The sequence below is a fragment of the Suncus etruscus genome, chromosome 15, assembly GCF_024139225.1.
Source record: "Suncus etruscus isolate mSunEtr1 chromosome 15, mSunEtr1.pri.cur, whole genome shotgun sequence".
NCBI classification, from domain to species: Eukaryota; Metazoa; Chordata; class Mammalia; order Eulipotyphla; family Soricidae; genus Suncus; species Suncus etruscus.
Window position 1 is genome coordinate 32,306,398 of NC_064862.1, and position 17,928 is coordinate 32,324,325.

The following is a 17,928-nucleotide window of genomic DNA, read 5'->3' on the forward strand; positions in this document are numbered from 1 at the left end:
TGTAGTGTCTCTAGCCATCATAGTTTGTGGAATTTCTGTGTTGACTAACGTTATTATTATGAGCATAGTTATTTGCTGTTATTTCTATTTAGGAAATAGAAAGTGTAGAAATGGTGAGGCTAAAACCAGTATAGATAATAATGAAATTTATCTGACGAAAACTCAGACCAAGGTGCAGGCTGACGAATCCAGCCCCCACCATCAACAATATAGAAATTTTTGCTGGAAGAAAAAACAACTCAGAATGTTAAGCCTGATTCTAGTGAATTGCTTGACAGTAGTGACTCAGATAATGATCTACCTCCAGTGCTAACTCCACGAAGTATGCCTCCTTCTAGTCACAAAATTGAATCGCAGAGCAGAGCAGATTCAAAAAATGAACCACATGCTCAGTCTCAGAGCTCTATTCAGAGTAATTTTGCTAATCAGGCTTTATCCCCTATAGACGGGGTAAATGTTTCTAACTATGTACCCTATCAGATGGAAGAATTAGATCGGTTTAAAAGATCATGTAAAGAAAATGGGCCAAAATCGCCATACAGTGTGGAGTTATTAAGACTTTGGAGTCATAACTCATCTTGGACTTTGTATGATTTTAAAAGAATCGCTGAAATATGCCTGTCATCTAAACAGCGAACTGAATGGGAAATGTACTATTCAGAAGGCGTAAAAGCTAAATTATATAGTCCGGATGGTATGAAAAAGCAAGTGGCAGGTGTTATTCTATCGTATGAATTATTGATGGCAGAAAATCAATTTGCAAATATTCAGACACAAGCAGCTTTACCTAAGGAAATCTTAAATTTAATCAGGGAGATTGCATTGTCAGCATGGGAAAAAATTGATTCTAACAGCATTGGTAGAGGAAACTTTTTAAAAATTACCCAAGGCCCTTATGAGTCATTTGCAGAGTTTGTAGGTAAGATTAAAGATGCTCTGAAGTTACAGGTGGAAGATGAGGAGATTAGAAACTTCCTAGTAAAATCTGTGGCCTATCATAATGCAAATTCAGCCTGTAGATTAGTATTGAATACATTAAATGAAAAGTCAGATCTGAATGATTACCTTTATGCCTGCCGGAATGTCTATGTGGAACCCCAACCCCCACCCCACTCAGACTCAGTACAAACCTTCCCAGTTACCAAGGGAACAATGTCTTACTCCCCTCGGGGACAGAACACTTTCCGGAAACCAGGTCTTTGCCCAAAATGCAAAAGGGGTCGCCACTGGGCGAAAGATTGCAGATCCAGAAACCTCATTAATAATAACCTAAGTAGAGGTTTCAACACAGTCCCCAGGAGGCAAATCGCCTGCTACCATTGTGGAAAACAGGGACATATCAAAAGAAATTGTCGTCTCCTTATAAATTCAGCTCCCCAAGAACACACATACAAGATGCAGGGAAACGCCCACAGGGCCTCCCCCAGGCCCTTCCAAATCAGGGGCAAAGTTCACAGACAATAATCCTTCCAAGCCCAGCCCAAGAAAATTCATCACGATAAGGGAATTAATCCACTCTACTTCAGGGAGTGCCGGATTAGACATAATATGCCCAGAGGACATTACAATTTACCCAGGAGCATGCCCCTACATGTTAGAAACTGGCATTGTAGGCCCGCCACCCCCAGATACCATGGGTTTGATTCTTGGCAGAAGTTCCCTCAACATAAAGGGTATATCAGTAATCACTGGTGTCATTGACTCAGATTCCATGGGAGAAATCATTGTAGTTATTACTGTACCAGTTACATGGACCTTTAAAAAAGGAGAAGCGATTGCCCAGATAGTAATAGTGCCTTATGTCAAATTTGGGACTTCAGATAAGACTAGAATTGGAGGTTTTGGAAGCACAGATCCGGGTGCTGCTCAAAACCCAATCGTGGCTCTGGTTACTAAATGTAAAGATGAACACCCAATGATCAAACTTCACTTGGAAGGCAAACCCTTTGATGGAATGATAGATACGGGTGCTCAGGTTACCGTAATTTCTGATAAAGAATGGCCAGAAAAATTGGCCTCTTCAGGAAATCCCGTATTCCCTAGAAGGAATAGGAGGCCTGAGTTCCTGTCTGTTGAGTACGAGGACTATACTATTTTACGGCCCAGAAAATCAAAAAGCAATAATCAGACCTCACGTGGGCCCATTTTCACCATCCCTGTGGGGCCGTGACCTACACAAACAGTGGAAAGCAGAATTCCACATCCCATTAGCTCCAGAAGAGTCCGAACCTTCTTTTGATTTAAAAACCCAAAATTTTTAGTGGGGGCCACTACCGTAAAAAACACCAGCACCAATAAAAATAAAATGGAAATCTGATGAACCAATTTGGACAGGTCAGTGGCCCCTTAAAACTGATAAATTAAAGGTGCTGACAGAATTAGTGGAGGAACAGCTAAGTTTAGGACATATTGAACCATCTTTTTCTCAATGGAATTCACCTATATTCACTATAAAAAAAGAAATCCGGTAAATGGAGACTTTTGATGGATCTTAGAGCTATAAATTTATCCATGATACCTATGGGCAAATTGCAGACTGGTTTACCATCACCTGTAGTTATTCCAAAGGAATGGCCACTAATTATAATTGATCTGAAAGACTGCTTCTACCATATTCCTATCCACCCAGATGATAAAAAAACGTTTTGCATTCTCAGTTCCTTCTCTCAATAATACCCATCCCTGCAGACGTTTCCAATGGACTGTTCTCCCCCAAGGCATGCTGAATTCCCCAACCATGTGTCAGTTTTTTTGTAGATAAGGTTTTGAGCCCTGCTCGTGAAAAATTTCCTCAAGCCATGATATTTCATTATACAGATGATATCTTGCTCACAATGAACAACGAAACAGATTTACAGGAATTATACTCTTATGTTACTGACTGTTTACAAACATCAGGACTGAAAATAGCTTTAGAAAAAATACAGATAATGCCACCGTATCAATATTTGGGTTTTATTTTGGACCGGACGTCTATACGTCCACAAAAATTTTCTATCAAAAAAGAAAACCTCAGAACGCTTAATGATTTTCAGAGACTTTTAGGTGACGTAAATTGGCTCCGCCCTGCACTAGGAATCCCAAATGCAGAGTTATCTAATCTGTTTAAAACGTTGGAGGGTGATCCTGCTTTAGATAGCCCGAGAAATTTAACAACAGCTGCAAAAAAATGAATTGGACATCTTCTTGAGCAGATTACAAAAAATCGTTTCTCTCAAGATTCATCCCAGGAGAAAAGGTATTACTGTTAATCTCCCTACTATAGAAACCCCCACAGGGGCCTTGATGCAACAGTCAGGACCTTTGGAATGGGTGTATTTACATAACAAACAACCTCGCTCAGTTGTCCCCTACTTACAACTGATTTCAGAGATTATTATCAGGCAAGACTCAGATCTATATCTTTACTAGGTTTTGATCCAGATATAATAGTTTTGCCAGTACCAAAAAAGGAAATTGAGTCAATATTGCCAATTAATGAATCTCTACAAAGGGCCCTCTCAGATTTCACAGGAGAAATATCCTCCCATTATCCAGCAGGAAAAATTTGGGACTTTTTAAAGAAAAACTCAGTTTGTTATTTCTTCAATTGTTCGGGATTCCCCTATTCCCAATGCCAAGGTTTTTTACATTGATGGATCCCAAAATGGAAAAGGAGGAATAACTGGAGACAACATTAATATGACCATAGATACCAAATATAAATCTGCACAGAAAGTTGAATTAGCAACGTTAATTTACCTATTAGAAAATGTATCTGAAGCCATGAATATAGTTTCTGATTCTTTGTATGTGGTAAATTTATGTCATGTGATAGCCACTGCATCCCTTAATGCTAATAACCCGATCATACAGGACTTACTTAAACAATTACAGCAGCTTCTTCAAAAACGAACTGAGCCCATCTTCATCACACATATTAGAGCCCACTCAGGTCTTCCAGGACCTATGGCTCAAGGAAATAAACTGCTGACTTGCTAGCAATGCCTATATTTAAATCACCTATAGAGGAACATTCAGCCCTACACACAAATGCTCGCCGTTTACATGTGAATTACCAAATTCCATGGAGGCAAGCTAGAGAAATCGTAGAAAACTGCAACGTATGTGCACCGTTAACAAAAAAGACTCACATAGCAGGAGCAAACCCAAGAGGCTTACAGTCTAACGAACTTTGGCAAATGGATATAACTCAAACAGATTTATTTCCAAGGAAACCTTATCTTCATGTTGTGGTGGACACTTATTCTCGGTTTATGTGGGCAATTCCCATGTCTTCTCAAAAATCTAAGGCTGCTTGTAGTTTTCTTTTACAATGTTTCTCTGTGATGGGTATTCCATATTCTATAAAAACTGATAATGGGCCAGCCTATGTTAGCAAAACTTTTGAATTTTTTTTGTAAGGAATGGCAGATAAGACATCTCAGAGGAATTCCTTACAATTGTAGGGGACAGGCCATTGTAGAAAGGACTCACAGAACCTTAAAAACTCAATTGCAAAAAATAGAAAAAGAGGTTTACCACCAACGGATTTGCTGTCTTTGACTCTTATCACACTAAATTACTTTAACTTACCCCAAGGGGGAAAGCTACACTGCAGCGGAAAGACATTTTAAAGAAGATATTCAGAGACAAGAAACAACCCATAAACCTATTTGGATCAAGGAGGATGAAAAAATGGATAGCTGGCTATCTTCTCCTAAGAGGAAGGGGTTATGCCTATGTTTCTATAAATGATGACCCTCCCAAGAAATTTTGGGTTCCATTACGTCTTGTTAGAAATCGGGCTAGCACAAATGATCAGGTTCAGACTACAAACTCCCTTCAGAGAAAAAACAGAATATTTCAGACACTAACAGCAGTAATATTACTAAGGTCTCTGGGGCAGGGAACGATTTAGCTGTCACACACCATACAATGAGTGAGACTGATGGTAGTGAGAAACCCTTACACTCCGAGATGCAAAAGGAAAGACAGGAACCTGTCTTAACTGGGCTCCAAAATATAGGAAACTCTTGCTACATGAACTCAATATTGCAATGCTTGTATAATATTTCAGACTTAACTCAGTATTTTTATAAAGATCATTATAAAAAGGATATTAACAAGAAAAATCCGATGGGGCATGAAGGTAAATTAGCCGAAGAATTTGGTCGGCTCATCAAAACCATGGGAAATGGATTTCATAGATATATTAACCCTGAAAGCTTCAAAGTAACAATTGGTTTACTTAATGACCAGTTTGCTGGACACAATCAGCAGGATCCTCACGAACTACTGATGTTCCTAATAGAGGGATTACATCAGGACTTGCTTACTGTAAATCTAATGACAGACAAAACTACACATCTCATGGGAAATGAAAATTATGAACAATTTAGTCCAGAACACCAAAAGGCTCATAAATCTATTATTTATGATCTCTTTCAAGGACAATTCAAATCTATACTCCAGTGTCTCACTTGCCACCAAAAGTCTGAGGTTTATGAGACATTTGTTCATTTGTCTTTGGCTGTTACATCTACAGATAAATGTACATTACAGGAATGCCTCTCTGAATTTTTTAAAGAAGAAGAATTAAGAAATGACAACAAAGTTCTGTGCAACAGTTGCAAAAATAGAAGGGATTTTTCAAAGAAAACGTACTTATGGAAACTGCCACCAGTACTTATAATACACTTGAAACGTTTTGCTTTTGATGGCAAACAAATAAAAAAATTGCATACTTATGTAGATTTTCCTTTAGAAGACCTCAATTTAGAGGAATTCACTTCAGAGAATAAAAGCAAGATTAAGAAATACAACTTATCATCGGTGTCAAACCATTATGGTAAAGTTCACTATGGACACTGTACTTCATACTGTAAAATTGCTGCAAAACAACACTGGATCAATTTTGATGACAAGAAGATCAAAAAAGTCCCTAATACATTGGTGAAATCCACAGCAGCATACATCCTGTTTTATACTTCTTAGAGATCTACAATGAACACCAGATAATCATTTTACTTCCTTATCAGTTGCTATTAATGCTCTAGGATTCTTTCCACAGGCATGATCAATGAATATAGATTGAAAATCATGAATCCCCAATGTGTTTCCTTGTAGGATGGATTTATGTCTTAATTTCATTATTGCTCTAGGTCTCAGTTAATCATGAAATTTTACAAATTAATTTAGTCAAGGTTCACCTGAAAGAGAAATTTCTCATCATATTAATGTTGTTTTTCTTTCTAGGTATACTCACTTAACGACTTTCACTCTTTTTATTTTAACATCATTGCTTTATTTCCCTCAATTTAGGTTTTAAGACGCTTACATAATGATAATTTTAGGTGGACTTTCTTCACAGTGCTTCTTGCCTATGATGATTATCATAAAGTATGTTTACACAATATAAAACACAGTGTTACTATGATTATCATATTGTTATCAACTTTGTATATATACTGATATTACACGTATAGTAGAGTTGTCCATGTTTGTATTATGCATGAAATTCTCTTTCAGATCTGCTAGGCAAAACCATAAAAAAAAAATTTTTTTTTGTGAATTTGAAATTTTATCTAAACAATTGCCGGCTATTACATTTTAAGGAGCTTTTAATTGATTCAGCTGAATTCTCTTTTCTTTGCTCTATTTTGGATCCTTTCCAACAAATATTTTTTAGTATGAGTGAGTGTTATGGCCATATTTTTTGTGAAGTCTGTGTATGTATGTCTTGTTTAGTGTCTGTCTGTTCTGCATATTTTGTATATAGTTTCCTTTTTCCTAACTTTATCTTCCCAAATTAGTCTTCCTTATCCTTCCTTCTCTCTTCCTAGTCCTTAACATTTTTAATTTTCAGGATTTCACATGTGCAACATTCCTTCACCCACAACTACAAGCTTCCTGATCTCGGCGGGAAGAAGAAATCCATGACTGTTGGAGTTTTACACCATATATGCTGCAAACTTGTTGGAAATGAAGCCACCTGGGATTTGTGTCACAATGTAACACCAGAGAAAAGATCCATGGACAAGACCCACAGTCTCTGGATCCCAGTTAAACTGTGCTATCTGAATTTCTGGTTTCCATCCACATACAAAATGCTATTGTTGACCGTTTCTACAATGGCTACCCCAAGATTGCACCGATCCCAAAGGAAATACAGAAGCCCAACCAACTTATGATGTAATGATGTAATGCTTGGGGATGCCCCAACACATGGATGACTGTACTGGCCTTCCTTCTTCATTCAGCTTGATGTTATCTCCTGTACAAGGCTTCAACCGGCTTTTCCAGACCCATCAAGTGTCTTCTGCCGGTCTTTTTGGAGTTCCAGACCCCTCATATTTACACATTGGTATTGAACTCTGTAGAAATTACATCTGTTGTTTTTCCTATAACTGTAATCCTTTGAAGTTATGTTTGGTACTTCGCTTCTTTTGACTATCGTAATTAATGTTTTTTTTATTTTAGTTTTTAATATTAGGAATCGATGTTGTATTACATTAAGGTTTTGCTTTCTTGACTTTAGGTTTGTGAGTTATATATTATTGTCTATAATTTCCCAAATGATATTTTTGTCTGTTCTCAGGGTTTTTTTTTGCGTGGGCGCATCATAGGCAAAATACTAGGTTTATAGAAGGTTCCATCCATTTTGGATGGGCCCTCAAGTTGTTTATTTACACAGGGAGGGTCTCTGCCTTAAACATTTTGTTTTGGTTTGTGACTTAAGCTCCCATCTATAAATAGTCGACATCAATTTCAGACATCTTATGGACTTCAAACGGATTAAGAACTTGGACTAAGTTCAGATACCTATTGATCATCATTGCAGTGGCTCCCCACTGTGCAGAGGGTGTATGTGCCACTTCTTCCGAAATAAAGGCCTAGTTCAATGCCCTCAAAGATGGGCTTTCTGGTCTACCTGAACTTGAATAAAAATGGAGCTGGAGAGATAGCATGGAGGCGAGGCGTTGGCCTTTCATGCAGAAGGTCATTGGTTCAAATGCCGGTATCTGCCAGGAGCGATTTCTGAACGTGGAGTCAGGAGTAACTCCTGAGCACTGCCAGGTGTGACCCAAAAAACCACCACCACCACCTACAACAACAACAAATAAAGAAAAGGTGCTTCTTCTTGCCTGCTACACAACCTTTCTGGTGTCTCTTCGAAAGATCTATGTACGTCTTAGATTTATCTTCTCAGGAGCTTGTAGTTGATTCCTTGATACATGTTTCTGGTTTTAGACACCCTGTGCTTAGGTTAGAAGTTTTTCTTTACATTTTCCTGTGATGCGCTTATGCAAACAGCCGCTCTTTTATTATTGACTAATTTTTCTTTTAATAATTGTAGACAATATTGTTTGTTTACTAAAAACAAAAGGGGGAATTGTTGTGTATGTAAATATTTTGGGGGATTACTATGTTGCTCACCCTAATCTGATTAGGTGATTGTGCCCTACCCTAGGGTGTGACCTGGCATTCTGCCCCCACCCTAGGGTAGGACCTGATTCTGCTTCCACCATTGGTTGGTATCTGATCCCACCATTGGGTGGGACCTGACTCTGGACTATAAGAGCAAGGGTCTGTGGAAGGCGAGGGGCTTTGGCTGGCTGGAACTGAATCGGAGTCTTTGGACTTCAGTTTTGTCCATCCGAATAAAGCAAATATTTCCACGAGCCTGATTGTCTGCGAGCTGTTACCCGCCGTTTCACCTCAGAACCGTGGGCTATACAGGGTGGCAGACACGTGCTACGAGCTGGAAGAAAAGGGCCTCATTCTCCATCCCTCCATCAGTCAACCTCTTCAGGGGCTGTCCTGCTACAGTCCCTGTGCCTGCCAAGAGCGATTTTTGAGCACAGAACCAGGAGTGACCCCTGAGTGCTGCCGGGTATGACCCCCCACAAAATAAAAAAAGAAAATAAGCTTAGGGCAGGAATGCAGCTCAGGAGTAGAACACATGCATTGAATGTGTGGTGTCCTTGGGTTCGTTCCCAGCACAGCCCCCAAAATGTTTATGCATTATCATCAACCTGAGCATTCTTTTAACCTACTGTTTCTGGATGAAACACTGAGATTAACTATGAAAGTGTAATTCAGTAGCATAAGGCAACCATAGGACAAAGACTCTCCACCCCATCCTTTTTCATATACCTCACATGCTCAGGGACACTGCACCATGCTTGATTGTTTCTGGATCCATTATTATTTTTTCCTCGCCCCCCTTCTGGCTCCATTATTTAAAAACAAGACTGGGGCTGGAGAGACACCACAGCAGCATTTGCCTTGCAAGCAGGACCTAAGGTGGTTGGTTCGAATCCTGGCGTCCCATATGGTCCCCATGTCTGCCAGGAGCTATTTCTGAGCAAATAGCCAGGAGTAACTCCTGAGCACCACTGGGTGTGGCCCCAAAACCAAACCAAACCAAACCAAAACAAAACAAAAACCAAGACAAAACAAAAACCTGTCTCCTGACACTGGCTTCTCTGACATAACAGGACAAGATTCAGGTTAGAGGCAGAGACAGCCTTGTGCACAATCTTATTAGCTGATCCCCCACTCTCTACGCAGGCAGCTCATCACATTCTCTTTGCCGCACATCTGCCAGAGCCTTTTCCAAATCACTTTCACTTGATGGCACCTTTTTTTCTTAAAGATCTAGTGTCATTTCTTTGAGGACTTTTTATTTTAAGGGAGGAGAAGGGGGTTTTGAGGCACACTGGCAGTATTAGGGCTTACTCATGGTTCTGCTCAGAGTTCACCCAGGCTAGGCTCAGAGGAACATAAATGGTGCTGAGGATGGAACCTGAATTCAGCCAAGTGCAAGCTAGTGGCTTACCTGCTGTTCTGGCCCCTTTGAAATCTACCTTATTTACCGTGGGCATAGCACCCCATCCACAGATTATTCTGAATAATAAATAATTTAAGATTTTGTTGGAAATTCCTCACTAGAAGACAAAGGTCATTTATAATTTGCCCAACAGGCAATTCTTTTTTGGTTTTTGGGTCACACCTAACAGCACTCAGGGATAGTACTCCTGGCTCTATGCTCAGAAGTCGCTCCTGGCAGGCTGGGGTGACCATATGGGATGCCGGGATTCAAACCAGCATCCATCCTGTGTTGGCCACGTGCAAGGCATACACCTTACTGTTGTGCTATCTCCGGCCCCTTAACAAATTTTCTTACCCAAATCAATTCTGTCTTTAATATGGATAAAGTTTAGGCTTCCAACACTTGCTCCATTATGACCTATCAAAGTCAATGTGCCATTTACAAATTCTTCCCTAATATCAAATATCACACATCTACATGTTCACTGTGAGGAGACAACCCAGGATGAAATCATTTCTTTTTTTTTTTTTTTTTTTTTGGTTTTTGGGTCACACCCGGCGGTGCTCAGGGGTTACTCCTGGCTGTCTGCTCAGAAATAGCTCCTGGCAGGCACAGGGGACCATATGGACACCGGGATTCGAACCAACCATCTTAAGTCTGGATGGGCTGCTTGCAAGGCAACACCGCTGTGCTATCTCTCCGGGCCCCATGCAGATTTTTTGTTTTTGTTTTTGTTTTTGTTTGGGTCACACCCGGCAGTGCTCAGGGGGTTATTCCTGGCTCCAGGCTCAGAAATTGCTCCTGGCAGGCACAGGGGACCATATGGGGCGCGGGATTTGAACAGATGACCTCCTGCATGAAAGGCAAACACCTTACTCCATGCTATCTCTCAGGCCCGGATGAATATTTCAATGGGAACTAGCAAACTAATTTTGAGCAAAGCTATCTTCTCTTGTTGTTATCCAAATAAATAAAGAGAACAGAACATTAGGTAAGAACCGCCTCCCATTCATTTATAATCCTAGTACATTGTTGGAAAGAATGAAAACCTAGCTACAATTTGCAAATGCCTGGCAGTGCTTGGGGATACTCTAAATTCTGTGCTCATGAGTTATTCCAAACAGTGCTCATGGCGACAGGTGGTCCAGGGGATCAAACCTCAGGTCCTCCTCGGGCCAAGTGTGCATTTTGCACTATCTTCCTGGCCCATGATACCCCTTTTTTTATTTTACTTTATTTTTGTTTTGGGGCCATCTGGTTACTCCAGTCTACAGGTATTTACAAGGTTGACAATGCCCCTCCCCGCCTCCTCTTCCCTCCATTTTCAGTGGCTCTAACACCTTCCTTTCTTCCTTTCCTCCCTCCCTTCCACCTTCCTCCCTTCTTTTTATTTTTGGGCCATATCTTGGTGACGCTCAGGGGTGGTCACTCCTGGCTGTGTGCTCAGAAATCGTTCCTGGCTTGGAGGACCATATGGGACAGGGGTTCGAACCCAAGTCCGTCCGGGGTTAGCTGTGTGCAAAGAAAACGACAACCGCTGTGCTATTGCTCTGGCCCCGGTACCCCTCTTTTTAAAGTGCCAGATGGTTAAAATCAAGGCTTATTTTCATTGCATGCAGATGAAATTTTAAAAACTAAATAAAATAGGGCTTTGTGGTCAGTGTGATATGGTGACATGTATCCCTAAAATGTCAACATTTACATACGAAGCCAGAGCAAGAGTACAGCAGGTAGGGCGTTGGTCTTGCACACAGCTGAGCCAGGTTTGGTCTCAGAACTCATGATCTTCGAAAGCCTGCTAGGAGTAATCCATGAATGCAAAGAGCCCTGAGCCCTGCTGGGTATGGCTCAAAAAAAAAAAAAAAAAAAAAAGTAAAACAAAATGAAACATTTACACTTTTTAAAACAATAATAAAATAAAGGGTCAAGGGGCCGGAGAGATAGCATGGAGGTAAGGCGTTTGCCTTTCATGCAGAAGGTCATCAGTTCAAATCCCAGAGCCCCATATGGTCCCTATGCCTGCCAGGAATAACCCCTGAGCACTGCGGGTGTGACCCAAAAACACACACACACACACACACACACACAACACACACATGGGTCAAACAACAGTACAGGAGGTAGGACAATTGTCTTGCACACAATTGACCCAGGTTTGATCCCTAGCATTCCATATGGTCCCCAAGCCCCACCAGAAGTAATTCCTGAGCGCAGAGCCAGGAGTAACACCCAAGCATTGTAGGTGTAGCCCCCTAAAACTGAACAAAGGAAAACAGTAATGAAAGAAAAAGGGGAAGGAAGGAAGGAAGGAAGAAGGAAGGAAGGAAGGAGGAAGGAAGGAAGGAAGGAAGGAAGGAAGGAAGGAAGGAAGGAAGGAAGGAAGGAAGGAAACCAGGCTATAGGATGATGTCCTGTAAGAGGGGTTGTGTATTTTTAAAAGGAGTTAGAATCAAGCCACCAAATCATCCCAGGTAGAAACATGTCTGGACTGACAACTCTGTGATCTTCTCAGAACAGAGGTGGGCAGATTCCCTTTCCTGCCAGACAGGCCCACCAGTCCCCACCCACACCCGACATCCTCCAATAGATAAATGGCCCAGCTCCACAGCTCCTGAAGCACAAGGCTGAAGACACAGCCACACACCACCTCCAGATTTCACAGTGCTGACAGCCTAGTAGGAGCACAGCAAATCTGATGGGAAAGTTGAGTAGAAGCCAACCAAGCTCAATAACCAAAAGTTACACAGAAAGCTCAACAAGCTCGAACCAGCTTCGTATATCTTCAGACAATTTTTAGTGACAGCACTGTGAGATATAAAAACTACCACAAATTCACTTTGATTATTTGATCTATTTTCTGACAATTCCATTTGCTATTCTGTTGTTCCAAGCAATTTGAAGCAAATGTGTTTGTGCCTGCTGCGGAGGCAGGCTTGAGAGGTGGGTTGGAATATGGGGGCATTGGCAGAGGGAAGGGTACAATGGTGGTGGGATTCGTGTTGAAACACAAATGCGGGCTCGGAGAGATAGTACAGCAGTGTTTGCCTTGCAAGCAGCCGATCCAGGACCAAAGGTGGTTGGTTCGAATCCCGTGTCCCATATGGTCCCCGTGCCTGCTAGGAGCTTTTCTGAGCAGACAGCCAGGAGTAACCCCTGAGCATCAAACGGGTGTGGCCTGAAACCCCCCCCAAAAAAAATATATAGGATGCCTAGGATCAAATTTATAATTAAAAACAATTTATGACAGCCTTAAGTAGGAAATGGGAGAGATTAGAGAGTTCTTTCCTATATTTGCTGTTCCTCAAGTATCTTTAGCTCAAAATTGCCCCAATGTGCAATTTAAAGTGTTATATTTGAATACTCTTACTTTGCTGTTCTTTTTTTTTTTTTTTTTTTTTTGGTTTTTTTTTTGGGCCACACCCGGCAGTGCTCAGGGGTTACTCCTGGCTGTCTGCTCAGAAATAGCTCCTGGCAGGCACAGGGGACCATATGGGACACCGGGATTTGAACCAACCACCTTGGGTCCTGGATTGGCTGATTGCAAGGCAAGCGCCGCTGTGCTATCTCTCCGGGCCCACTTCTGCTGTTCTGGCTATGTTTATTTAGAGTTTGTTGTTTTTTTTTTTAATCTTCAATTACTTGTGTAGACACACTTCTTCCAGGAAGCCTATCTGAATAAGATGAAATTCCCAACATCCTATAAGGTTAATTCCCTGATAAGCCCATAAGATGGTCACACCCATCACATTCAAGTCACTGTTTTTTTTTTTTGTTTGTTTGTTTGTTTTCTCTATTTTTTTCTTTTTTTTTTTTTTTTGTTTGGGTGCCATTATCTTGACTTATGTCCTCAGGTTCCAATACCAGAACACTGGAGAGACATGGGTCTGGAATTTAATGGCAGTCTGGGGGGGAGGGAAGGAGAGGGAGAGGGAGAGAGAGGGAGGAAGGAGGGAGAGAGAGAGAGAAAAAGAGAGCGAGGAGAGGAGGAGAGAGAGAGAGAGAGAGAGAGAAGGTGGGGGAGGGAGGAAAGGAGGGGAAGGGCGGGGGGAGAGGAGATTCCAAGTCACTGTTTTTAATATGATCCCCAGAGCAGGAGTAACCCTTGAGTGCTGCGGGTGTGGTCCCACAAAAAACAAACAAAAATATTCAGGTTACACAGAAAATTGCATTGGTATAACTGTTACAAAAAAAAGTTACTGTCTAGCAAATTGTCTCTAGATTATACTAACATACTAAATTCAAATGTTCCTTGCTGTGTAAAATATCTGAATCTTCATCTTTAATATTCAGAGGGCATATTTATTTCCTAAGATATTTTACTAATATTTACTAATATTTTATTACTTTTTTATATATAAAAAAAAGAAAGGAGTTGAAAAGATAGCACAGTGGGTAAGAGATAAGGTGTTCATCTTGCATGTAGCTGAGTGGTATCACATATGGTTCCTTGAGCACCACCAAATGTGATTGATCCCTGAGAGCAGAGCCAGGAGTAAGCAGGGAAAGGAAAGGAGAGAGAGGAGAGGGGAGAGGAGGGGAGGGAAGGGGAGAGGAGAAGAGAAAGAAAAGGAGAAAGAAAGGAAAGGAGAAAGAAAAGGAAAGGAAAGAAAAGAAGGAAAAGAAAGAAAAAAGGAAAGGAGGAGGGAAAGAGAAAGAAAGAATAAAGAAAGAGGAGGAGGAGGAAGAGGAAGGAAGGAAGGAAGGAAGGGAGGAAGGAAGGAAGGAAGGAAGGGAGGGAGGAAGGAAGGGAGGGAGGAAGGAAGGAAGGAAGGGAGGAAGGGAGGAAGGAAGGAAGGAAGGGAGGGAGGGAGGAAGGAAGGGAGGGAGGAAGGAAGGGAGGGAGGAAGGAAGGGAGGAAGGAAGGAAGGGAGGAAGGAGGAAGGAAGGAAGGAAGGAAGGAAGGAAGGAAGGAAGGAAGGAAGGAAGGAAGGAAGGAAGGAAGGAAAGGGAGGGAGGGAGGGAGGGAGGGAGGGAGGAAGGGAGGGAGGGAAGAAGGAAGTAAGTCTTTCCAGGACAGTAATCATAAGAAATGTATTTCATTCTTTCTCCAGTATCCTGGCAGTTAAACTTGCAGGGGTCCTCAAACTTTTTAAACAGGGGGCCAGTTCACTGTCCTTCAGACTGTTGGAGGACCAGATTATAGTAAAAACAATAATTATGAACAAATTTTTATGCATACTGCATATATCTTATTTAGAAGTGAAGAAACAAAATGGGAATAAATACAATATGTGGCCTGCAGGCCGTAGTTTGAAGACCCCTGAGTCTAGTCCCTAAGGCAAGAAGATCACAAATAAATATTTTTTCACTGTTTTCTACTTGGAAACACCTGAAACTTGAGCTTTTCCAAGCCTAAGACTTTGAAGGAGAGCCAGGAAGAGACAGGCGGTCACTCGTACACACATGCACCATGCACAGAAGAAACTGAGGATCACCCCAACTGTCAGAATTGCAACGGACAAGTCTAGAAAACACTTGGTCCTCTACCAAGGCCTGTGCAAAAGACAGGACACAGAGCAGCAGTGAAGCTAAGAACCAGGTTGGGCTTTTGCAGATCAACATCAGATGGAGGAGGAATGGACCATATCTCCAGGAGGTAGCATGGGGAAGCCATATGTGACGAAGTGCTCACTCTGGTGTCTGTATGACAGCGTACAAGTCGGGGGTCTTTAGCTAACCCACAGAAGCTTCTAATTGTGGCCTCCCTTGCACCTTCTATGAAATGACAATGAGACCGTTTTTGCTGGCCTGCCACACAGCTGCCCAGGGCTGTACAAATGTCAGGAATTGTCATTTCCAGCCAGTCCAGTCACAATTCCACCCATGTCAGCACCTTGAAACATTCAAAAACAGAATTATTGGGGCTTAAGAGACAACTCAGTAGTCTTGAGTACATGCTTTGCAGTCCAGGTTCAATCCACAGCATTGCATGGTCCTCTGAGTACCCACAGAAAGTATCCCAGAGCAAACAGTCAGAAGTATCTCTCCATGCACCACCAGATGTGGTTTCCAAAATGAACCAAAAATTATAGAGTTGGACTGTGCAAACGTACAGACAAGAAATTATCCTCAAAGCACTATTTGTCCCCCACAATCTAACCAACAAGCAACAAAAAATTTTCTAAGTTATCAGAGAATCTGTACATGTGAGAGGACTTTGAAATGCCAACTGTCTAAACAGAGCCATCTTAAGAATTCACGAGATGAGCTATCTTTGCTCTTTTGATGAAATGAAAGCAAAAGAAAAATGCTAGAGATCAGGCTTTACTTTCATGAGAATGTGATTTTCCTGCTCTTCTATTTACAAGCACTATCTTGACCCTTTAGGTGAGTAGTGCAGAAAACGCCAAAGGGGCCAGAGCCATAGTACAGAAGGTAAGTATTTGCCTTGCATAAAGCCCACCATGCCAGGGTTCAATCCCTGGCATCCTATATGATCTTCCAAGACCGCTAGCAGTAGCTCCTGAACCTAGAGTTAGGAGTAACCACTGAGCACAGCCAGGTGTGGCCACAGGACAAAAACAAACAAGTTCCAAAATGTTGAACTCAGGGATGTGAAGAAGGAAGGTATGAGGACTCATCCGAGACAGGCTGGTTTTGGAGTGCAAAAGAGCCCAGGCCAGAACCTCTCTACACCAACTGGTGAGCCAGGTAGCTGTGTCCCGGGCTCAAACCTCCAAACTGTTCACACCTATACAACACAAGCCTGGAACTTCCCTCTGCAGTCGTGAACACACACAGTGAGAGAACCTTGTGACTAACGGTCAAAACTCCTCGGGGGACCCAGGAGAAGGACCATACAGCTCCATCACTCCATCCATTACGCTCCCTCGGGTCCCCCAATCACTCCCTAACCCCAACAGGCCTAACAACCATAGCCAGAGGGGTGGGGTAGGGGGCTTTCTTATCATGGACCCAAACCCTGCAAGGCTGACCCAGAGAGCATCCTATTATCTCTTACTTCCTCTCCTAAATCCCCTCTGCTGATGGGGGTGGGATGTCCTCTCCCCACTCCTGCCTCTAACGCACTGCACCCCTGACACCATCAGGCGCTCTGGGGTGGGGATGGGGGCTCCCCCTTACCTGTAGTAAGACAGCAAGCCGTTGCTGAGCACGAACCAGCGGCGCTGGTAGCCTTTCAGGTAGTTGGTCCACTTGAGCAGCCAGCCCCTGCAGCTGTCCAGGGGCAGCGGGGGCAGCCCGGGGCCGGCGCTGGTGGGCACCCCGGTCACGGCCACGGCCAGGGGCACCTCCAGAGACGTCCTCGGGGCCGATCGCGGGGGTCTGCACTCCACCTGGGCCCAGGGCACCGACCCCACCGGGGCCCCCACGGTGTCCACCTGCGCGGGGGGCGACTCGGACGGCGCCCCGGGGGTCGAGCCGCCCTCGCAGCCCGGCCTGGGCTCCCACGTGGGCTCCGGGCCCGGCTCGGCGGGCGGTTCCGACAGCGGCAGCGGCAGCGGCGGCGACGGCCGTTCGGGCCCCGGGTCCTCCCGGGCGGGCTTGGGGTCGGGGGGCGACGCGCTCATGCTGGGGGCGGCCGAGTGGCAGCCCAGGCAGGGCACCACGGTGAAGAGCGACGAGAGCCCGCGGGAGCGCCCGCTGCAGCCGCCGCCTCGGCACAGAGCGGCCGCTTTCCCCATGCAGCCGGTGGACGGACCCGCGCCGAGCCCAGCCGAACCCAGCCCAGCCGGGGGAGGGGAGCGGGGCGCGGGGGGCCCGGGGCGGAGCCGGGGGGCGCCGTCACGCGCGCGCGTGGCCTGGGCGGGGCGGGTGGGGCGGGTGGGGCGGGTTGGCACCCGGGTCTGCCTGGTGGTGTGTTTTGGATCTCTGGGGGGCCGCTCAGGGGTGACTCCTGGCTCTGTGCTCAGAAATCGCTATTGCTCCTGGCTTGGGATCGAACCCAGGTCCCTCCCTGCTGGGTCGGCCGCGTGCAAGGCAAACTAACGGCTGTGCTGTCTAGCGCTCCGGCCCCACTTTATTCTTTTTTGTTTGTTTTTTGCCACCCCCACTTTATTTTTTTTAATTTTTTTTACTTATTTTTGGTTTTGGGGGTGCCATACACAGCAGTGCTCATAGATAACTCCAGGCGGCCTCGGAGGAATATATAC

At 43.6% G+C, this 17,928-nt stretch overlaps 1 protein-coding gene across 2 annotated transcripts in view; it reads right to left on the reverse strand.

The window, feature by feature from the left end:
- The window catches only part of OSBP2 (oxysterol binding protein 2), a 150,740-nt gene extending 133,280 nt beyond the window's left edge, over positions 1-17,460 (reverse strand). For both annotated transcript variants that reach the window (XM_049788779.1, XM_049788778.1), the window contains exon 1: positions 16,901-17,460. In XM_049788779.1, coding sequence (XP_049644736.1) covers positions 16,901-17,460 — 560 coding nt within the window. The remainder of the gene's footprint in view (positions 1-16,900) is intronic.
- Between the last annotated feature and the right edge of the window lie 468 nt (positions 17,461-17,928).